Raw genomic sequence first — 24,591 nt, 5'->3', positions numbered from 1 at the left:
TATTTATTACTTAAAAATTTAATTATAATCTAGTAGCAGAATAGTGATATTCAACCTAGTTTTAACTAAGTGAAACTAGAATTATTTTACACATAATTAATTAATCCATGTTCAATATCCTAAATTCAAATCAAATATCATGCTTGCTAAATAAACCCTAAACTTAAATCTCATGCCATAATTTAAATAAAGCAATACAGTTCCAGAATAACAGAAATTACAAAAACATGTCTAAAATACTTTTATATAAAAAAAAAGACGATTTCGAGCCCTTTGAATGTCGTGTCCACGTCCTAACCTGTTGAGTTATATGTAAAGATGAAAATAAGAGGGGAGTGAGCTTAAGAAGCTTAGTGTGTGTCCAATCACAACATAATCAGTGTGGAACAATAAGCATAGCATACAAGATAACAATTCTTAGGATAAACACATTCGTATAGCAATTCACAATTTCACTATATCGATTTATCAACATAACACATTGTTATAATATTTTTGAGTTCACAGTTTCATATGCACATGCTTATGAATGGCAATACAATTTTAGTTTATCAAAAAAGGCCCTACCCCACCGCTACACATCACACTATGAGTTCCCAATAACTCATCCAGTCTTTTAACTCCGGGTTGTGGATTAACCACCCGTTAATTTGCAGATAAATTGCCACTTGTTATGGATACATAACATAATTGCAGATAAAAGCTGCCATTGAGTTTTGTAAAAATTGTGGATAAACCATTAGTATTTTTAGATAAAAACATTTGTAGATAAGTTGCCACTTGGTTCGTGAGCAAACAACATATTTGCAGTTATTGTCACTTGTTGTGAGTGCACAACATATTGGCAGAAAAAAAAAACTGCCACTTGGTTCATGAACGAACCACACTGTTTACAGATTATTAAACTGCTACTCTTCTTCCATACATATCATCCCACCCCATACAATGCAATATGACATGCTTTGTAATAGAATAAATCAACACTAGCAGTAATCATGCTTAAAGTGATATTCAATAGGGTGGTGACAATTTTAACACTAACAGTTTATCTGTTTCACAATAACAGTAGCATGTAATATACACTTCACATATGGTATAGCCGTAACACTTCAATCATTAAATCACAAATTCCACAATGGCACAATATCATAGACTCAATTGAGCAAATAAACACTCTAAAAACAATTTTAGGCATATACAGGGACTAAACTAAACATATCATAAAATTTTGGGCAAAATTATAAAATAGGAGACACACAACCATGTGAGAGGCTATAAGTCGTGTGGAAGGGGTACACAGCTGTGTGTCTAGGCCGTGTAATAGACTGTCGCCGTGTAGGAAACCAAAAAATTAACCTACAAGGGAGACACAACTATGTGGTAGGCCGTGTGTACACACGATCACCACCGATTCACTTGGGAAAAGACACACACCTTTCACCAGGAGACCAATAACGTTCCTCACACCCGATTCTGACCTTATTCACCTAAATTAGGTTTTTCAAATAACATTTACACGAGTTAACGATTGATTTCAAAATTTATTAAGACTGTCCAAAGATTTGTCAAGAATAAAAAAAAATTGTTTAGATCGAATGAAGGATTAGTTTTGGATGGAAATACTACGAAAATTCGAGATCTAAACTTCAATACGAGATGTACTTACCATTTCTTGGAAAAGATCGGGATGCTATGGACGACAATTACCCAAAACTGGTAGGAAGACAATTGAACGGGGGGTGATGTAATTCAGGATAGCAATATAATTAATCAGTAATTAGGTAGGAAATATGCTGTAATTTTGAAAGAAAAGAAAGGAGAAGAAATGAAGAGAAAAAAAAATCAAATTCTAATAGGAATTGAAAAAAATGAAAACCCATTAAGAGATAATTTGATTAAATACCTAAGGTTTGGAAACCTTAGGGGCCCAAAGGAAAAAGAATGGGAGGAATGAGGTTCAAACCTAGGACCTTTAAGATGAATGCACTATCATTTAACCGTCCAACCTATGTCTTATTGCTTGTTTATCCATTACAATTAAACCCCCTATATTTTGGGGCATGACAAAGTTCCTCCTATTGGTCGTAATCTTACTCATCTTGTGTGATCAAAGTATATGAGTTACATACACATGGTCAATTATTTACTCTAGATTGAGGTAAGCCACACTAGTCACAAGTGAATTTATCCATAAACAGATAATGATTAATTAAACTTGGGTCATGTCTGTTATATTGTCAGATCAAACAATCACACCTATTTCTCTATATTTATGGGGTCATGCACTTTTATACCCAAGATAATGTATCTCCCCCAATTGAATTTGATAAACAACATAACTTGAATTAATTGCTCAATTTTGATCCCTTAGACTATGGACCATTTAGATTACCCACTAATATAAGTTGTCTTCTTACATCATAATTTGACTTTATGATGTAGTTTAGTATTAGTAAGTTGTCTTCTTGCTTCATAATCTGACCCTATGATGCAATTTAATAATAGTTAAACCTGGTAATCAGTGAGAAAATATTTGTTTTATTCATTTTGCTTTTTGTACTAAAACCAATGAGGAGAAAATATGAAAGATAGTAATTTAATTATGAATTTTTATTAACTAATTTGTTCAAATAAATATAAACATAAATGACGAAATAACTACACTGAAGAAATAAAATCCCCACAACTTTAACAACTAAAAGAGTAAAATTAAAGATAAACATAGAAGTTGGCTATGCAACTTAGAAAAATGTTCTATGTCTACAAGGCTTACCCAAAAAGAGATCCACTATCAATATGCAATACATGATGTGACCTAAGTTAACTCGATTACCAAGTTACGCTTCTTTACATCAATCTAATATCATTCTTTCCAGTAAGACTTTCCCTTGAAAGCTTAATTATAAACTAAATATGAAGAACAATTTATTTACAAAGTAATTGCACTAAAACAAGTTTCAAACATTGAAGAAATAAGTGCTCTCATGTTTTTTTCTCCAAAATTCTAAACCCAAGTCCTTATACAAGCATTATAATAATTGGTAAATGAGCAAGTGCGGTCATAACAAATCTCTAAAATTTTCTCCAATCAAATCACTTATTATGAAATAAAGTAGAAAAGATATTTTTAAACTTATCTTCTTCAAGATTAAATAAAGCAAATAGATCATTTTACTTAATTCAGTATCTTCTTCGATTATAATCTTAAAGATTACTACTTAAAATATTGAATAGATAACACTAACATTATATTAAAGATAAAAGAAGAAAGTCTCAAGCCCTTAAAAAAGGGAATCAAGACATAAGAGAATACAAGAGAAGAAATGAAAATGATGAAGAAAAAAAATATAAGATTCCATTTTCATAAAAAGGAAACAAAGAGAAAGGTAAAAGAAAACACTAGAGTTCTTTTTTAAGAAATTCAAATGAAACCCAGAATTTTCGACGACATAAATTGAAAAGGAAGTGGACAAGTAAGCTTGGTATTCGATAATGCTTTTAACAGTTTGGAGACCAAAACAATCATTACCTCCTTTAATTTTAGATGTCCCTACCTATGTTTTCCAACAATCAGGAAACCCTCTCCTGCTCATCCACTAGCCGACTTCCCCACTTTTACTTATTCTCTTTCATCTCAATTTCATGTGTGTCACATTCATTTTTTTATCGAATATAGACATATATATATTTATTATTATTATGAGAGAAGAAAATGAATATAAAATTTGAATATGTGTAATCTAAGTATGGTTTTGGATAGACGGTGTATTTATTCGTTGTTAATATAAAAATAATGATAGCGGTGAGATTAAATACAAGTAAGCTAAACACACCGTACTATCATCCAAACTCACCCTAAGTGTTAGACAAAAAACTTTAATTATTACTATAAATTAGAATTGTCCATAGGTCGAGTCGGTTTCAGGTTGAGTCAAGTAAACATTTTAGGTCTGTTTTTTAGGCTTAATCCGAAAAATAGGCAAAAAATTTGCCCAAGCTTGACTCGGATAAGAATACTAAAACCCGAGTCCGACTCGACTTGCCCATATTAAAAATTTTATATTAATTTTTATATAAAATAAATTTAAAAATATAATACATCAAATACATTAAAAACATTAAAATAAATGTTTCTCAACAAATGGAAAATAAATTTTAAAAATATATTTAATAACACTAACATAAGTGCAACTTAGCAAGCAAATATCTCTAAAATAGTAGCAAAATTAATAATAAAACAAGAATTATACAATATCCAAACAATAGCAACAAAATAGTAGCAATATGATAGTGGAATGATAGCAAAACAATAAAAAAAAATTGGCAAAACAGTAGCAGTTTTTTCTTCTGCAAATTCGGGCTGAATCGGGCCTATATCTTTATCCAAATCCTTTTACTTTTTGAACAAGCTTTTAACTATAAATAAATCTTAACAAATATAAATATATTTTCAATTTTAAGAATAATTATATAGAAGAAATGAAGATAAAACATATAAATGAAATAAAATAAAATGATAAAGTGAGAGAGTATTGTATGCATAATGAATGTGAGGAAATGATGATTTTGTTTTGCGACACTTTTGGCTTAAGTTAAGATTTACATGTTTTTTTGTTCATTAAGTGGTAAAATAGTATATAGACTATAATTAATAATCATTATTATCTTTTTAATTTTTCTTTTCTTTTGCACTTTATATGTATTATGATTCCTTCTTTCACATTTAGTGGTAAACTAAACTGGTTCCTTCCTTCAACTTTTTGCTCTTTTATTGTTGCTCTATCAATGGTGAGAAACATTGATTCTAAGTACATTGAAGGCTAAGACAGTTGATTTTGCTTCACACAAAAATAAAGTTGGTATCAAAATCATTATGCCAATGCCATGGCCTAAATGCATGATTACTCTGTTTGTTGATTTTTTTAATATATATTTAAGAATTTAAATATTTAGAAAATTTAATCTTACTTTCAAGAGTATAAAATAAATAAATTATTTGGTGGATTAGAATTGCACCACCATATGTTACAATTCTTTTATATTTAAAAATAATATTTTTAATTTTAAAAATTAAACCCACAATATCGGATGACAAATTCAACATGATTGAAACATGTGGCGATATTTTTAAAAACATACTTCTTTTTTAAAGTTTCTTTTAAATATTTTTAAATAAAAGAATTGTCACATGTCACTATTATGTTAATCCAATGGTGTGACATTCCCAGCGAATTCATTGACGTGAACCCATCGTCTAACATGGTGGGTTTTACTTTCCAAAAAAATCTATTTTTTTTATAATAATATGAAAAGAAAGCTACATTTGTAGATATTTTTTTATATATTTCTAAAAAATTGGTTTTTTTTCATTGGGATGATATTCAAATGCAAATAGTATAACATAATCTCGAGCGAAAATAATTGGATATAGATATTAATCTTCAAATATTTATCATTCAAATTCATATTATTTTTGTAGATTTTAATTATTGAATTAATTATAAAATGATAAAATAAACTTCTTTCATTATATTTAAATAGCTTAATGATAAATTTAACCTCTAATATTTATTATTTTTATTATTTTGGTTTTTATCACTGTGGCCCATCCATTTTAAAATTGAATCAAATTGTTGATTTTTAGATAAAAAATGACTAAATTGTTTAACGATACTCATGTGAGTACAATACATTTTATTATTTTTAAAACTTTTAATGATTTTTAAAAATTTTAATAATTTTTATGCATGTTTAAAACTTCATTTATAAAGTAAAAAAAATTAAAAATTTAGTTGCCTTTATCATCTAAAATTAATAATATGAGTAAATGTATCTTTAGATGAACAATAACTATGGTGCGTGTAATAAAATCTTTTACCTCATAATTACAGTAATTAATTTTATCATCATAATTATTTTTAACTTTATAAAAATAAATACACGGTGTATCTAAAATCACATTAAATTTAAAGGGAAAGTCAAAATGATTAGAAAACAGAGTCAAAATAAATTATTTTATCAACTATAAAAGAAAAATGAACTAGAAATGTCATGGGAAGGTAAGGGGTAAGGCAATTAGTCAAAGTCGGTAAAGCTTTGGAGGGATGGACATGACATGAGTTTGGCTCTCAAAAGTAAATTACATGATTAATTAAATTTTAATAATAACTCAAATAATATAGTTTTGCTAGGTGGCGGTTTAACATCAAAATCTTCCACTAATTACTGTTTTTATGCTTTACATATCTTGATTTTTTAAGGTAAATCCCCAAAACTCTAGTAAAACCATTGTTAACTCCATGCCCTTTTAACCCAACCAATTTAGCAACCTTTTAATTTTAATCCACTCATATTCCACATTAGGTCAAAATCAGAATCTAAGAAAATTCATAACCAAGTTATTCACACACCCTTACCTTAAACTAATGACCAAATATCATCACAATTACAATAAAAACATATTAAAAAAGAAAAGTAAAGAAAGTCTAATGATTCAATGACCCCAAATAAGACTGACAAAAGTGAAACAATTGTATAAAATCAGAGAAAAACGAATAAAAATATATATAAAAAAAGACTTAATCCAAAAGGTTAAGAAAAAAATCTCACTGAAAAGAGAAATATATCGAAGTCAATGACCATCCAATGGCAGTTGATAAAGATCAAAGAGCTTCATCGTTAAGGCTTTAGGTTTAAATCAACAGAGTTTTAGGTCATTTCAAGGAGAATTAATCCATAAAGTTGAAATAGTGGGGAACAAGCTTTGGGTGTGTTTCTTTGCTAAAGGAGGAGGCTAGACAATAACTATATTACTGGAATACAACTATGAAAGAGGTCCCTAAAATCCTAAAACTTTTTCTGACTTATTTTTTGAAATTGAGTCACCAAAGTATAAACTTATTAATAATTATTTTTACGATAATTTTCCTCTCTTTTTTAATTAATTATTCTCATAAATAAAGGTTATATAATAAATTTTAAATGAGTAATATATATATATATATATATATATATATTTTGCAAACAAAGGATATGTGGGCTACAAAGATTTTTGTGATTAAAATGGTTGAACTTAATTTAGATGATTAATTATTTTATTTAAATACAATTATAAAAATATTAATTTTAAATAATGAAATGGCTTTCTAAGACATTATTATTCATTAAAAACAATTAGGTTGGATTGTGCAAGAGAAACCAGTCATTGTTAGGAAAAAGGTAACATAAATTATATAAATATTCTGTAGCTTAGTCTAAACAAACAAACCAATAAATAAATAAAGTGTTCCCCTTTGGTTATTTTTGACCTCAACATGTAGGTTCTGATTATATAATATAATAACAAATTTGGTCTATAAGTAAATAAAAAATATAATTTAAAATAAAAGTTAAAAACAAATTTTATTATGCATTGTATTTTTTATATTAATAATGTATAAATTTAAGATTTAATTTATTTTACATGATTTTAATTGGGAATTATCGATATTATAATAATTATAAATTTGTAATCATTTAATTGAATATAAAAATATTCAATTACAATTTAAAATTTTAACATTAAAAATTATACGAGTTTCTAATTTTATTACGTGCATGTGTCATGTATAGATTTTGTTTAGTTTTTTTTTTGTTGTGCTTTATACTGAATTGATTCTACGTTATAATTATTGAGACATGTATTTACATTTATATTATATTTGTGCGTATACTTTATTTGTAGTAACTATTTGTAGAATTGTTGATTGAGTATTAATTTGATTGGTATTGATATTATTGCTAGTGAAAAAAAACATGAATTGACGTCTTTGAAATGTATTTTTCTTCTATTTATAAATTGAAAAAGAATTATATTTATGAATAATTTAAGACATTATGTTAAAAGTTGATAGATTTATTTATACGTTAAAACTCTTTCCTAATCTAAAATTTTCCCACATCAAATATTAAATTAATCCATAACTTTGTTTATACGTTAAAAGTTCACTCCAAAATTGGTGAACATTTGAAGTACATAAGGCAAAATTGCCATTTGTAGCTCAAAAAATTTGACAAAATTAGACCAATCTTTTATTTTTAAAAAAATAATAATGGAAGGGGATGGGGACATGGAAACCAAGGCAGATTCAAAACAAGCGTCTATTACCAAATTGAGACAAAATTAAAATGGAAGGGGTCAAATTGCAAGCACGAGGTGGTAGTTAATGCAAAGCAAAAGTCTACGTCCATGGTTCGTTGAGACTTTACAACATTCATTTCACTCTCCTTTACATGATATGGGAATGACAATGGCATTCCATGCAAAGATAATATATTTTTTGAATTAAATAAAAATAATCATTTTTTTAATAATAATTGAATCCTAAGGGCTTTCTGTTTTTTCGATGAAAATTGAATCCTAAGGTTAATTAATACTTCATTAGCATAATCATGGTGATTTTAAGATATGGTTGATGGTAGGGTATACATTGATGTTTCAACCGTTGACGAAAATGAGTGCATTCTACACATATTAAGATTCACCTTCAACTTTATTAGATTCTGTGCCAAAACGTGGCATTATTTAATTTAAGTTGGTGCATCATTATATGAATGAAATTTAATGCTTTTGAAATTGAATTAGTGGTCGGATTAATTAAATTTATTAAATTTTGATTTAATTAAAATATTTAGTTTAAATTAAATAAATTATTATAAAATTATAAAATTTAATTATTGTACGAGTTTTTATTTTATTTTAAATTAATATATTAATCGATTTAATTAACTATTCTAATTTTTGATCAAAATAATAAAATAAAATAAAAAAGAATTATTTGTTACTATTATATATCTACCATGATCACAAAATTCAATGGAACTGATGTAATGAGTCAAATAAAATAAAGTAGTTTATATTTTAATTAAATAATCAAAGTTGAATTGAATAATTAATCTTGCAAATCACATCAGTTTCACTTTCAATTGAAACTTTTGGGGTCCACATTAATGGTAGAACACTAGTATCCTTTGTGTTTAAACACAAGGGAAAGTATATTTAACTATAAATATATTTAATTAACATGTAATTAAAATTATTTTCGTTAATTAAATGTGTTGGTATAGTGTACAATAAAGGCTGGGTTAAAAAGGAGGTAGCAGTGGTTGACAAAAAAGATCAATTTACTTATTAAAGTAGAGAGCTGAAAAAGGAAAAAGAGGACAAGCGGAGAATTTTAAGAGAAAATTATGAAGAAAGATATTATAAGGTTGTTGGAGAGGCAAAATGATCTATTTTTCATTGTCTAGGCTGGTATATATAGTAGATGTTCTCTTGTCTACTAGTGCGACATAACATATTGTTGTAGAATGTTACTATCAAAGAGTACATGCAAGTGAGTGAAAGATGTATATCGTGGGCCCTATTCTATTAAGACAGTACAATGTTATTATGCCTAGATGGGGTCTAATGATCGAGGTGTGTTCACACCAAAAAAGTAGAGGTATATCCAAGTAGGTAGATGGTTAACAAGTAGTATAGTCCTATTTTGAGATCGAAAGACTCAGGATAACTAATCATTAAAGCGCCTAGATAAGATTCAAAAATTGGCTACAGACACTTCTCAAATAGCCTATCATTAAGACTCGCATTTAAATTCAGAGAAAATATAACAAAATAAAAAAATATAATTTAAAATATATTGCTAATATTAACAAATAAATTGGAAATAATTATAGTTCCAGTCATATTTTTAAAAAAAATTATGATTGTAATATCAATTACTCAATTTATTCCAAATAAAACCCAAATTTGAGATGAAATTTGTAAGTTTTTAATGCCAAATGAAACCCACTTAGCAATCATGCATGAAAGCAACGAGACATGTTTCTATCTCTTTCCCTGTGCACTCCGTCATTAAGGGTGCATCCCACAATCGTTATATGTGTCGGCTATGCTCTCCGGCGACGGTGAATGAAAGATAAAGACACATTCAACTAAAAACTATATTTGATTACATCATCAATTATGTCTAAATTTTTTTGGTAAGATTGAAGTTTTAAGATTTTGATGATCTGAATTTGAATCTTATCATGTACAAATATTATACGTAAATTCTCTTTTAAATTTTTGTAAATTTAAATTTTACCATGTAGCTAAATGCTAATTCAACAATGAAGTCAAGTTAAAATGAAAAATTTCTATTTAGATTTTTATAATTTATAAAATTTTAAATTAATAATTATAAAATTATACTTTAGCCTCCTAAAAATAATAAAAATTAATTTAATCATTTAGAAATTTTAAAAATATAGATTATTAAAATAATAAAATTACAATTTTACTATTATAAAAATAAAAATTAATTTTAGTCTCCAAAAGAATTTCTAATTCCACTACTGACTAACATTTATTGAACCAAGTGGTACAAAGTTCAATTTCCTTTAAAGAAAATTTTAAGTTTAAATTGATTTATTTCTAATTTAGTCCTAAAATAAAATAAAAATTAATTTAATCTATAAGATAAATACATAATCTTCTAACCTCAAAACTTGTGCGGTTTAAAATAGAAATATGAGCCACATAGCTTACTCGTATTTTCCTTTCACGTGACCATCACGTGATCCTTTGAAAGTTCCAATCTAACATACACACGGAAAGTGGCGTCACGCACGGTGGGTGAGTTTGAACTTTGAAATTGAGATCAACATCCCACAAGTTTCTCTTTCTTTTCTTTTACGAGTAAAATTTAAAATTATACATTAATTTTAATTTAATATATAATTATATATATTTCAATTTTGTATAATTTAATAAATAAAATTATAATTTAATTTAATTTTTATAAATTATTAATATAATTATTGATATAATCTAGTTTTATGTTTATATATTACATACGAGATATAATTATATTTATCCAATATAAAAAATTGATGTATTTATTTCTTTAAATGTGCATTTATTGAATCAAAATTAAAGTTTAATGTATACATTTGAACCACAATCAAAGTTTCATATGTATAATTCTACCAAATTAAAGTTCATGTATCAAATTATATATTGAATCAAAGTTAAATTTATAATTATGAGATTTACCCATTTTCTTTAAGTTATTAAATTACACCCTTTGTGTATTAAAATATTTAATAAATTTATAAAAATTAAATATATTTTGGTTTGAATAATAAAATCAAGACAATGGAATATATGATCCCCATGTATATACTAGTTTCTCTTTTTTTTTATAAAATTATTTTCAACATATATAATTTTTTTATTTTGGTAATTTTATAATTAAATGATATAGATAAGTAATTGATAGTAATGCATCTAAAAGAAATAACAAAATTAAGATAGAATGTGAAGCATAATTTATTTAGGATCCATTTAATTATTGTAACTGTTAATTGTAGGGATAAATTTGTGTAAGTAACAAATAAGTAAAATAAAGAAAAATTGAAAAAATTGAACAAACAAATTTTACGTGAAAAAACTATTCAAAGAGGGTAAAAAATTATGGGTAAAAGGAGATGTCATTAATAAGATAAAAATATAAGATGGAGAGATCAAAAGAAAGAAAAATTGAAATCCCGAATGAAAAACCTTTCAAACTGAAACATAAAATTCTCTCTTAACCATGTTATTTTCTGCTGCTAGGTTTAACTCACACACTAATCTCGGTGGCTCTAAGGTGACTTATATAGGCTACACGTTACTTGGTGCCCACTTACCCTATATGCACTTTAGATACTAATTAATGCAATATACTATTAAATGCTTGGGGTAATTTTCTTTTATTTTAAAAAAAAATTATTAATACAATATACTATTAAATGCTTAGGGTAATTTTCTTTTATTTAAAGAAAATAAATTACTTATATGATTCTATTAATATAATATTTTATGGCATAATGTTAAATTTAACTTTTAATGTTTATATTTTAATCAAAATTATTGTTTTTTAGTTAAATTTGACTCTCAACTTTTGATAAGAGTAGAACTTAAATCTAACATTTCAAAAAAGAAAAACTAAATAAAAGCATTAAATTTTTAAGCATATCAGTCAACAGGGCAATTCACATGTACTTTATATTAATAATTTTGAATTTATGAATAATTTATAATTTTTCAAATTTTATTTTATGAATATTTGTATAATTTTAAATTATTTGTTAACAGTAACATATAAGATAAATATTATCATGTTAACACAAAATATACATTAATTGCCATGCGGGTTGTCATACCAATATCACTAAAAATTAATATTTTAGTTAAAATTTTATTTTTAATAAATAATATGATTTTATTTAAAATATTAATTGTCAAATTTAATTAAAAAATTAAATTTAAAAATATTGAAAAACAGATTTTAACATTATAACTATTTTTACTAAATAAATTTTATTTATGTATGCTTAACGAGACATTTTATTTATACTATAAAATGGACAGTCAGAAAAGAACATTGAAACGGCAAAGATAGACGTTGACCAAAACGGGAAAAATGAGAAAAAGGATCTCCGTTATATAGGGGTAAAATTGTAAGTGAAGAAAAATTAACTGTAACCACAACGAACCGAACCAAACCAAACGAGTTTTCATGTAAGTGAAGAAAAAAAAAAAAAAAAAGAACTATTTGCACCATCCATCCATCCATACACACATACACATGTATATATAGATATGGAGAGCCAAAGAAGGAAAAGAAGGCGGGAGAAATAGAGAGAGAAAGAGAGAGTGTGTGTGTGTGTATTATCATAAGAAAGAAAAAGAGCCAAATGTTTCGAGTTTCAGTATGTGGGCAAGAAGATATAGAACAAATATCGAGAGAAAGCAGCCATTACAGCTTATCAACTGGTATACTCCCTTCGCTTGGAGCAAGAAGTAACCGTAGAGTCAAGCTCAAGAGATTCATCGTTTCTCCTTATGATCGTCGTTACAGGTGAAATAAAGCAATAGGGTAGCTTTTTTTTTTTTTCTTGTTTTTCAACTCTGGGTTCTTTTTTCTTTTTTTTGCTTTTCTAAAAAAAAAAAAGATTAACTCAAGCTTTTTCCTCATATTGGGGGTTGTCTGTGAACATTGTCAAAGGCTCATGAATGAGGCGGTGGTGGGTATTGGGGAAAATCCCACGCCATTGGATCTCGTGAGATATTTTGTTTTTTCGAAATGACAAAGTAAAATATATTTTTTTTCCTTTTTTGGTATTCTTTAATGTTAAACTCGTTCTTTACTTCGGTTCATAGCCCAGTGTTTGTTTTTTATATAAATCTTAAAACTTCTCATGATAAGACACCACCAATAATAATATTATACCAATTAAGAATATTGATATAATTGAGCTAAAATTTAATGGGTTAGTTTATATATGATTTCTGTTACCTAATAACAATTTTTTCCTTGTTTTAATCTTTTTATTAGTATTTAGTTCCCTGTTCTTTCTTCTGCTAATTCTGTGATGAATATATCTAGCTTTATTGTTATGAAGCAATATGTTAAAACTATTCCTTTTTTTTTGTTTATATTAGAAAAAACTGTGTGTGACTGTGTTTTTTAATTCAGTAATATGTTTATTATTCTTGTTACAATGTGTTTGTTGAATAGTCTGAACCCAAAGACTATAAAGCTGTTCTTGATTAGGGGGCTTGAGAATCCAAAGGTTGACTGTCATGGGATCACTTTGAAGTTTCTGTTTCTCCAATAGTATCAGCTTTTGCCTTTCTGTCTTTTTGCATTCAAATAGACTTTTTGTTTGTTTTCAAAAATAATGATAATAATATCAAACTTGTGGGGGCATGGTATATAGAGACTTTAGACTTTTACAGTTCCTTGCTACTTTTGTCTTTCTTCTAGGATGATAATATAGAGACTTCTTTAAACCCTACTTTTCAATACAACAATGGGTCGAAGCATGCAATACCTTGCACTTGGTATGAACTGTGATATTTGGTATTAGACCGGCTTTGGATTAGATGTCCTAGAAAACACTATGAAGCATTTTTTCGAGATAAAATTGTAAAGATCTAATGACTAAAGCAGTCAATACCTTGTGAGTTGGTGTAGACCCTATTGTCTTATGATACAAGGAACTTTGAATAGATTTGAAAAGGTTTTATGCAAATTCTAAGTCCACAAAAAGGAACACATGTTGCTTGAAATTGATACATTTGAATTGATTCATGCAGGGTATGGGAGACTTTTCTGGTTAGTTTAGTCATCTATACAGCTTGGGTTTCACCATTGGAGTTTGGGTTCCTTAAGAAACCTGAATCACCACTCTCCATTACTGATAATGTTGTTAATGGATTCTTTGCCATGGATATTATCCTCACATTCTTTGTTGCATACCTTGATAAAACAACCTATCTACTCATCGATGATCACAAGAAGATCGCTTGGAAGTACAGCAGTTCGTGGCTGGCTTTCGACATTATATCGACAATACCATCAGAACTCGCTCAGAAAATCTCCCCTAAGCCGTTGCGTTCCTATGGCTTGTTCAATATGCTTCGCCTTTGGCGTCTGCGCAGAGTTAGTGCATTGTTTTCCAGGTACAAGAGTTGTTTTCACCTTCATCAACTGGTGATAACGGTTTGGTTTGAATTGACTTTCGGTATATTTATGACATGGCATTGTTTTATTACAACAGAATGGAGAAAGACAAGAATTACAACTACTTTTGGGTTCGATGTGCAAAGCTTATTTGTGTAAGTATAACAGAACATAATGGGAAAATTTACCTGAAAGTTTTGCTGTTTCTTGTGATGCAGCATTCATGGAACTCTGGTGTTTTTGTAGGTTACACTTTTTGCAGTTCATTGTGCTGGATGTTTCTATTATTATATAGCTGCACGATATCATGATCCGGGAAGAACATGGATTGCACTCTCACTTGGAGACAATTTCCTCGAACAGAGCTTGTGGATACGATATGTGACATCGATGTACTGGTCTATCACTACACTGACCACTGTTGGCTATGGTGATTTGCATCCTGTGAATACTAGGGAGATGGTGTTTACCATTTTCTACATGCTCTTCAACCTTGGGTTGACAGCATACTTGATCGGAAACATGACGAACTTGGTTGTCCATGGAACAAGCCGAACTAGAAGATTTGTGAGTGTATTTCTTATTGCCTACTGCTTCTGCTCGCCCTGGTTTTCAATTTAGTCTTTTGATCAACTTCCCTTTGTTTATGTCTCAGAGGGATACCATTCAAGCAGCTTCGAGTTTTGCTCTGAGAAACCAGTTGCCCCATCGCCTACAAGATCAGATGCTTGCACATTTATGTTTGAAGTTCAGGACAGATTCCGAGGGACTGCAGCAGCAAGAGATTATTGATTCGCTTCCTAAAGCCATTCGGTCGAGCATTTCGCATTATCTTTTCTACTCTCTTATGGATAAAGTTTACTTATTCCGCGGTGTTTCCAATGACTTGCTGTTTCAGCTGGTAATCAACTCAAAACTTGCTAAAAGCTTTTATATTGAAATCAAGTCCAAACATGCCGAGGTTACATCTTTGTCGATAAATGATTTAAGGTCTCAGAGATGAAAGCTGAATATTTTCCTCCAAAAGAAGATGTCATCCTGCAGAATGAAGCACCTACGGATTTCTACATCCTTGTCACTGGCGCCGTGGTAAAAACATTACTTCTTGTTCAAGTTTCTGCAACTCTTGTTCATGTTTTGGGTCCTTAATGTTTTGTATTGCTTTTCAGGATCTATTGGTTCTCAAAAATGGAGCTGAGCAGGCAAGTTCTAACACTCAAACACCAGCCTTAGCAATCTATAACCATGAAAGGACGCTAACTGAACTAATATCCGGACTGATTTTCAGGTTGTTGGAGAGGCAAAAGCAGGTGATCTCTGTGGTGAGATCGGAGTACTTTGTTATAGGCCACAGCTCTTTACAGTACGTACAAAACGATTGTGCCAACTACTTCGTCTAAACCGGACCGCATTCCTTAATATCATTCAGGCCAATGTTGGAGATGGGACCATAATCATGAATAATCTCCTTCAGGTATACATGCTGCACTTAACCATACAACATACCGACTAATATAATCCCTTGAAACCCTTTTAACCTTGTTACCACGCGATATACACAGTAATATGATGAAATATGCAGAAAGAAAATCAACTGAAAATGTCAGAATAGGCTTATAGCCTTTATACATATTTAGTCTTGGAGTTCTTTGTTTGGGGCAGCATTTGAAAGACATGAATGACCCAATTATGGAAGGAGTTTTAATTGAGACCGAGAACATGCTAGCTCGAGGGAGAATGGACCTACCTCTCAACCTTTGCTTCGCCGCACTCAGGGGAGATGACTTGTTGCTGAATCAGCTATTGAAAAGGGGGCTTGATCCTAATGAATCAGACAACAATGGAAGAACAGCTTTGGTTAGTCAGAATCTTTAGGTTTTTTTTTTTTTATTCGGCCAGGACCCCAGAGTTGCTCAGTCATTATTAATTTGTTTATATATGTATATATACACATACATGTATATATAACAATTTCTTTTATTTCTTTTTTTTTTTTTTTGGTGCAAAATTAGCATATAGCTGCATCAAAAGGAAGTGAGAACTGCGTTCTTCTCTTACTGGATTATGGTGCAGATCCAAACGTTAAAGGTATTCTCCAGGTCTTTATGTTTATAACACTTTATCTTTCCTCATATATAAATTTCCATATTTTAAGTTAGACCCTGCAATACGAAAAAAATAACATGAACAAGATTGTAAATACATTAATGTGTAAAGATTTATATAGCATGATTATAACAGAAAAAATAATATGAATATAACACGACTAGGATTATTGTTATACTTTTATGATCTTAACCCGAACATGATTTACAATGCAATTGATTTGTTTAATTTTATGTTATGCAGATTCAGAAGGAAATGTACCATTATGGGAGGCAATGTTAGCTGGCCATGATAAAGTAGCTAAACTGCTAAAGGAAAACGGAGCAAGCATCAATGTTGGAGATGTAGGTCACTATGCTTGCACTGCCGCTGAGCAGAACAACTTAAACTTGCTGAAAGAAATCATTCGATACGGTGGCGATCTCACACGTCCGAGGCACAACGGAACCACAGCTCTTCATGTTGCGGTTTGTGAAGGCAACGTTGAAATAGTCAAGTACCTTGTGGATCAAGGTGCTGACATTGACAAACCTGATGTTCATGGTTGGACACCCAGGGAGCTAGCTGAGCAACAAGGACACGAAGAAATAAAGACAATGTTTGAATCAAGAAAAGAGATGAAAACTCAATCTATCATGTCAATCCCGGAGAAGGCTGAGACACGGTACCTCGGGAGGTTTACAAGTGAGCCAGTGATCCGTCCTGTGGCACCGGATGTTACAGATGGATCATGGAGCCAATCCCGGCGGAGACGTAGGACAAGTAACTTCCACAACTCACTGTTCGGGATAATGTCAGCCGCAAACAACATGGAGAAAGATTTGCTACTGTCAGTACATAAACCTAAGGGTGTGAAGGATTGTGTTGTCAACTCTGCTAGAGTTGTAATAAGTTGTCCAGAAAAGGGACAAACCATTGGGAAGCTTGTTTCACTTCCAGGGAACTTTGAGGAATTGCTTGAGATGGGTGCTAAAAAGTTTGGGATCATTGGTGGTAAAGTGGTGAGCAAAGAAGGAGCTGAAATTGATGGTATTGAAGTGATTAGAGATGGTGACCATCTTGTTTTTGTTAGTGATGGTCAAATGCAACATCAACAACATAGTCAAGTACCCCATTGCATTGGGTAAAACCCTTTTTTCTTTTACATTTTTCTTTGACTATTTTTACAATAGAAAATCCAGGAGAGGGAAAAAAAAATAGCTGAGCTCATCCTGACCTGGAGTACTTAATCAGGTTGTAAATGTGTAATATTTATTCGTTAGTAGTTAAAAGAAAAATCAATAAAAATTGCACATTTACATTACCCTTGTATTATTGTTAAGTTATTTCAGGTGGTTGATGAACTAATGATTTTGATATCATACATCTTTTAGAATTTAATCTCTCTGTTTTGCATGATTTTGATGTCATACATCTTTTAGAATTTAATCTCTAATCTCTCTGTTTTGCATGATTTGATGTCATAAATCTTTTAGCAAAGGAACTTGTTACAATAAAAGTAGAACATAATTTAACCAAAGGATTAACCATCCAAATTCCAAAAGTATCAATCAAAATTTTTTTTATAAAGATAATAGAATGAGAATGGAAGGTACGTTAGGGTTTCAACTCAGATCTATTATACATCACTTTCTGAAGAATCCTGTATGAATTATTTATTTTAAATTCTGAATTTGGAACAATGTTTTGAAGTAATGATTTTTATAAAATCTTAATAGGCAAAAGTATATTTGGTAGAACAATGTGGAGATAAGGACAATTTACCTACTCAACGGTTTTCATAGGCAAAGTATGGTTTGTTATTAGACAAAACATCAAGAAAGAAGATACATATATATAACTGCACAGATTATTATGCACCCCCGCCACCCCAGCACGGCTGGTTACCTTGTTCACTGTCAGCAATACCGATGTAAAGACTTCAAAGTGAGATTTAGGGACAAAAAAGGACATTACTCTCCCCCCTCCCCCTCCTTCTCAACTCTTTTTGACAAAAATGGCCAAGGAACCGACCAAATTTTATCTTTTTGTATTCTGAATAATTTGGAAAGACTCAAATACCTCTTATGGCTTTCCTCACCACCTCCTTCACTTCATTTAACTACAAAAGCTTCATCATTTTCAAGCGTTCTTCGTGTTCTGGATCAAGTTTAGGTGGGGTATAAGAGCCGTGAAGGTCTTCAACAATGTACTCCTGTGAAAGACAAATGTGAGAGATTTAATAAGTGATAATAGGACCAAAGAAATAATTATTATTTTTCATACAAGTGAACAATTACATTACAGTGGTGAAAGGGAAAAAGGGTTTACAAACATAGGGATCAAACCCTGAACCTCATGCCAATCAACTTGAAACACACACAAGTTTGCCACTGAACCAGTGGCATGATTGGCCCAAAGAAATAATAATAAGGCTAGTGTTTCTCGATATTTACCTTAGTAAGCTCCCTCTTAGTAAGAATGTGGTAGTGTTTCTGCCAGATCCGCTGAATTGCCATTGTGGCAGCAAGGAAACCATAAGCTATCCCCAGAATGGCAAAGATTACAACGAAAACGACCACAAGTGCAAAGCATGCTTCCATAGATGCAGGAAAGCAATCCAATATACCCCACCCATAACAGCAATTCTGGCATCCAGCCATTCGTGGGTCATTGCTATTGAGAGAGGAGCAATGCAATATGAGCCCGAAAAATCCAAGCAACACAAAGAAGGCAAGCACCCCTAAGAAACATGGAAAAAATGGGTGAGTTTATCATCTTGCTACAACAGAAATTGGCATATGCTGCTAACTCATGCATTAAACACTATCAATGCACAAAGGAATGTTTAGATGAGGTACCTGCAGTATACAATAGAAAAAGGTGAGCAAAAAATCAGGGAAACTTACCTATGCAATAATAAAATGGTATAGGATGGTTTGACAGTATACGATCCCAACCATCACTGAATGATTTCCGAAAAGCCCCATCTTTATCCATGACATATGCAAAGCCTCCCATTGCAGCAATGACCTGAAGAACAGATAAATACATCATAAGATAACCATCTCAAGGCAATTGAAAATGAATCAATCAGCTTTGTTTTGGTCCTCAATCTTCAAATTAAGCATGAAAAAAGACTTGGATAAGAAAGATCCTTATATCAGCCTCTTCCACCCTGCTACAGCCCTCATTGGAATAAAATTTTCCCTTCTTTTTTCCATAAATAGGAAGGCAACAGAAATATTAAATGGATTTAATAGAAATTTAATAGAATAAGAATAGAATTTATAGGAATAGAATTTTCTAATTTGAATTTCGAATCATAAAATAATAATAATAAATAAACAGAGAGCCCTTGTTCTTATTTGAAACGCCACGTGATCTTTAGCCAATTCTGCGCTTCAATTTAATTACCAGGAGTAAGCACTATAGCTGGTTTCCAATACTCAGTGGCTTGATCAAACCAAGCCTCTACTATTTCAGAATCCCCCTGTTGAATGGCCTGTTCTCCTTGCTCAAAATAGGCGGTTCAATTCCTTTTCTTAGAACCGTACTTGGGTTAGGAATTTTGACAAAGTTCTCTTTTACAATGAATGTATCAGCAAAAAGATATGGAATTGTTCTAAAGCATCCACACACTTGTGCTGAGATGAGGCTTCATGGATCCAACCATAAAAAATAGATCAAACTCAAATCCATAAAAGGCTGCAATTTCTTCTACGAGTAGGTGCAAACTTAACCCAAAAAGTAATCACCATACAGATATATCAAAGTTAGCAATAACAGATGAATGCAAAGAATAAGAGGTTGTTAATTAAAAGGTATGTAACAATCATATTAGCCAGTTGAACGCACATATAGAAGAGTAAGAAAACTTACAGTTTGTACGGCCAAGAATACGAGAAAGACATCTCTTGCAACAAAAAGTCTGAACTTTATTTTACGCCAAGAGTTGTCCTCAAACAATTCAACTCGAAGGTGAAACTGAGCCTTGCAAGTCGTGCAATGGGAGAAAGCAAACCCTTCCTATCAAAACAAAAGGAAGATCACATTAGATCAATTACTAAGTACCAAAACATAAATTCCATACGAAACTCTAGAACTTAGCCTTCAAATTCAGGTTGAATAAACCAGGTTTATTTACCTTTACCGAACGCCAATGATCAAGGCAAGAACGATGAACAAATTGTTGGGTGCCTTTGCACATACATGGAGATATCAATTCATCATCTGCAAAAACAAAACAAAAACACATAGGTCAAGTTTTGTATATAACATAAAATTTTTAAATTCAACAGTATGCCAAAACTCAACACGAAATATGTTGCCAAAATATGAATCTCCGAATTGGTTTCCTACCCTGATTACACCTTAAAATTAATTTAATATCATCATATTCATAGTTCACAAACTCAAGCTAAAAACTTAAGATCGATAATTACAAACAAAAAGAAAAATCAAAGGAAAGAAGGAAAAAAATTTTACCTTCTTCACCATCGCACTCGAGGCAAATGCGGCAACAAGGAGCCGAACCATTCTCGATATCTTCACTCCGAATCTCACTCGAACTCGCCGGCGACGGCGAATCGATCTGGTTTCCTAAAAGAGGATCAGAATCACTAGGGTTTCGAGCACCTGCTGGCTCTAACTGCAATTCCCCCGACATTGATCGAATAATAAAACCCAAAAACAAACCTAGCCAAATATCAAATACCAAAAATTCAGCAATCAAACGAATCGATCATTAAAAAAAATCAACGCTTTGAATTAACAAAAAGAAAATATAGAATTTGGCAAAATAAAAATTCATCTTCTTGTCCTGAAGGAACTGAAATTAGGTATAATTGTTGAAAGGGTCCAAAAATGGCGGATAATTAAAAAAAAAAAATTACGTACCTTGTATTTTCGTTTTCCTTGGGAATTTGATGGTTTTTTTTTTCATGTTTATCTTATTTTATAGTAAGATAGATTAATGGGTTTCAATATGGGCCAAATCGGATTAATGGGTTTCAGTATGGGCCAAATCGGGTCCAACCAAAACTGTTATTTCCGGTCGTCTCTTTTTTTTCTTGAATAAACCATTTTTTATTAGATTGGAAGGTGAGGACCTAGGATGTAAATGGGATATAAATACTAAAAGTGTAATTTTATCATTTTAATAAGCTATATTTTTATAATTTTTTAAATGATTAAATATTTTTTTTTATCATTTAGGGGGGCAAAGTGTAATTTTACCATTACTAATTTAAAATTTTATAAATCATAAAGGGACTTAAATGAAATTTTTTTCATTTTACGGGAGTCGGGGCTCCTACAAGGCCCTTGGCTTTGCCACTGCTACTAAATTATTTGAGTTAAACTCAACCAAGGTGTAATTTAATTTCATGATTATTGAACCGAGCTCTAGCAGCTCGAATTATTAATTGAGTTGAACTTAAATTCCCTAGTACTTAATTAGAACGAGTTGCGAACCTAATCAAGTTTTTTATTTTATTATATTATATTTTTATCTATAAGAAGAGATTAAGAATGAACAAGTTCGAGCTCGAATAAGAATGATCTTAATCGAGCTCAAGTTAGACTTGAGAACAAAAATTGAAAAATAAGCTTAAATAATAGATTAAATTTTACTATTAGTTCCTATACCTTGCAAAAATTGTAGATTTGATTATTGTACTTTTATGTTGTCATTTTTAGTCCCTGTACTTTCTAAATTTTAAATTTTCAATCGACAAGAATTGTTAAATTCATCAAGTAACATTATGCTATTTTCAAAATCTAATACGTCAAACATATTATAATATGCGTAATGTCGTGTCAGCTTATTATTTTCATAAATTACTCACAAAAATTCCAATTAATGGGTTAATAATTGTCATTTACATCAATATTAAAATTTCAAAATTTGAAAAGTATGGGGACTTAGAATGATCTAATTGGAGAAAATGAGCTAAATCTACAACTGTATGCATAGCACATGACTAATAATTCAATTTAACCAAAAAAAAATTAACTGTTATTGTATAGGTTAGGATTAAATTCCAAAATTTGAAAAGTATAGAGGCTAAAATTGACCAATTCAAAAGGTACAAGGATTAAATTTGATCAAATAAAAGTACAATGACTAAATCTACAACTTTTGTAAAGTACAAAGACTAATACCATAATTTAATCTAAATAATAATATGTATCATAATGTTTTTCTTTAATTTTAATATTGATGTAATTATTTATTATTTATTTTAATAATTATTTTATAAAAAACATAGGTAGTAAATAAAATTTCAATAATTAAATTTTACGTATTTATATAAACTAGTTTCTTTTTAAATAAATTAGATATATATTTTTATTTTATTTAATTAATATAAATAATTATTATTTAAAATACATGATCAATTACTTTTATTTAATAATATATTTTTATTTTATGAAATATAAAATCATTAAAATATTTTATAATAAGATATTACTTATTAAGTTAAGTCTTACTTATTAAGTTAAGTCTTAATTTAATTAATAAGTGGTAATTAATCTAATCTAATTTTTTATATTTACTACATTGGTTTATATGAATTATAGTTTTTATTAGAAAAAAATTAACATTATAATAATACTATAAAGTCGACGAGGGATCTTCGGCCGATAGACTTCCTACTTGAGATAGAGTCTTATTCTTTATTGTGTGACACCAGAACCGAAAAATATGAATCTGGAGATTTCGAAATCGGGGATTGTAAATGGCTGGTTTAACCAATTATCTAAACATTTTCAATTGAGAATAGTAGCATATGCTAGAATTGAACATGAATGCCGTGTCCATTATAGGAACTTGTGTTTCTACTTGAAGGGCAAATGGAAAAACGATGAGAACGACCACATCTCGCTTTATTTAAAATTGTTGATGCAACATTTTTACCCTTTGTTTGGAAAGTTAACGCACATTTCTCATTATTGGTGTTGGATAGACCTGATCAAGGGCTCACCAATTTCGAAAAATGAAAGAATTTGAATAAAAATATAAACTCAAAAAAAGGGATTTGAACAAAAAATAAAGTTTGTTTTCTAAATGTGTTGGGCTTTGACTAAGTTTTTCTGGCCTAGCCTTGACCCAATTCAAAGTTACAAAACAAAACTGTTGTTGTCTTGTCATTGTTTTGCTATCATTTCGTTATTATATTAATACTGTTTTGTTGTTATTGTTCGTATATTGTATAATTCTTATTCTATTATTAATTTTGATACTATTTTAGAAACATTTTCTTGTTAAGTTGCACCTATCTTAGGATTATTTAAGTATAAAGATTTTTTAAATTTATTTTTAATTTGTTGGAAAATATTTATTTTAATATTTCTAATGTATTTAATGTATTATATTTTTTAACTTTATTTTTACATAAAAGAATTAATATGGCCGAGTCAAGCTCAGGTTTTAACATTTTTTGCTAGAGTAGATCTTGAGTAAAATCGTAAGCCTATTTTTTGGATTGAGTCAAACCTAAACTTAAAAAATAGGCCAAAAATTTTATCTCAGTCTAAATTGAATCTTACTCAACCCAAACCATAATCAACTCCGTGACAAAAACTTGACCATTCAAGGTAAAACACTGTGCACAATTGCATGCATATATGATGAATGAACATTTTTACGTAAAATTGTACTTGCAAAACCTATGCAGATGGAAGTATACGGCGTTTTCATCAGCCAAAGACCGAATAGGGCGTGTCCTGGTTGCTCTCCCTCGACGTTTCCAACGATGTTTCTATGGGATATCTCGCTGATGACAGTTGCATATTCGGGGCAGAAATTTTCGTCATCAAACATAGCGGTAGAATGGAATGCCTGTCCATAGTGAAGAAGCCATTGAATAAGTGGCGGAGCATAGTAAAGATCTAGGGGATATGCCCCCTAAAATAGTAATTTTTATAATTTAAATTTTATAATTTATAAAATTTTAAAATAGTAATA

The 24,591-nt window shown here is 29.9% G+C and overlaps 2 protein-coding genes across 2 annotated transcripts; one reads left to right on the top strand and one right to left on the bottom strand.

Moving 5' to 3' along the window:
• Nucleotides 1-12,450: 12,450 nt before the first annotated feature.
• LOC108461276 (potassium channel AKT1-like) lies at nt 12,451-17,943 on the top strand. The gene is made up of 11 exons (XM_017761071.2): nt 12,451-12,926; nt 14,168-14,533; nt 14,632-14,689; nt 14,781-15,101; nt 15,190-15,435; nt 15,525-15,623; nt 15,704-15,736; nt 15,823-16,008; nt 16,197-16,391; nt 16,547-16,622; nt 16,884-17,943. The coding sequence occupies exons 1-11, from the start codon at nt 12,763-12,765 to the stop codon at nt 17,765-17,767; spliced, it is 2,628 nt and encodes an 875-aa protein (XP_017616560.1). The 5' UTR covers nt 12,451-12,762; the 3' UTR covers nt 17,768-17,943.
• Nucleotides 17,944-18,324: 381 nt separating this feature from the next.
• LOC108461404 (uncharacterized) lies at nt 18,325-21,583 on the bottom strand. The gene is made up of 7 exons (XM_017761249.2): nt 21,519-21,583; nt 21,108-21,317; nt 20,767-20,852; nt 20,502-20,648; nt 19,529-19,652; nt 19,076-19,362; nt 18,325-18,834 (listed from the first exon to the last, which is right to left on the bottom strand). Exons 1-7 carry the CDS (start codon nt 21,562-21,564, stop codon nt 18,742-18,744), a joined length of 993 nt encoding a protein of 330 aa, XP_017616738.2. The 5' UTR covers nt 21,565-21,583; the 3' UTR covers nt 18,325-18,741.
• Between the last annotated feature and the right edge of the window lie 3,008 nt (nt 21,584-24,591).

The sequence above is a fragment of the Gossypium arboreum genome, chromosome 13, assembly GCF_025698485.1.
Source record: "Gossypium arboreum isolate Shixiya-1 chromosome 13, ASM2569848v2, whole genome shotgun sequence".
NCBI classification, from domain to species: Eukaryota; Viridiplantae; Streptophyta; class Magnoliopsida; order Malvales; family Malvaceae; genus Gossypium; species Gossypium arboreum.
This window is presented reverse-complemented; position numbering and strand designations above follow the sequence as displayed.

Coding starts and splice junctions, on each gene's coding strand:
- LOC108461276 (XM_017761071.2), top strand. CDS start 12,763: ATGTTTCGAGTTTCAGTATGTGGGCAAGAAGATATAGAACAAATATCG. Junction 15,624..15,703: donor TCCTTGTCACTGGCGCCGTG/GTAAAAACATTA, acceptor ATTGCTTTTCAG/GATCTATTGGTTCTCAAAAA. Junction 15,737..15,822: donor TCAAAAATGGAGCTGAGCAG/GCAAGTTCTAAC, acceptor ACTGATTTTCAG/GTTGTTGGAGAGGCAAAAGC.
- LOC108461404 (XM_017761249.2), bottom strand. CDS start 21,564: ATGAAAAAAAAAACCATCAAATTCCCAAGGAAAACGAAAATACAAG. Junction 19,363..19,528: donor ACCATTTTATTATTGCATAG/GTAAGTTTCCCT, acceptor CATGTTTCTTAG/GGGTGCTTGCCTTCTTTGTG. Junction 18,835..19,075: donor CTAAGAGGGAGCTTACTAAG/GTAAATATCGAG, acceptor TGTCTTTCACAG/GAGTACATTGTTGAAGACCT.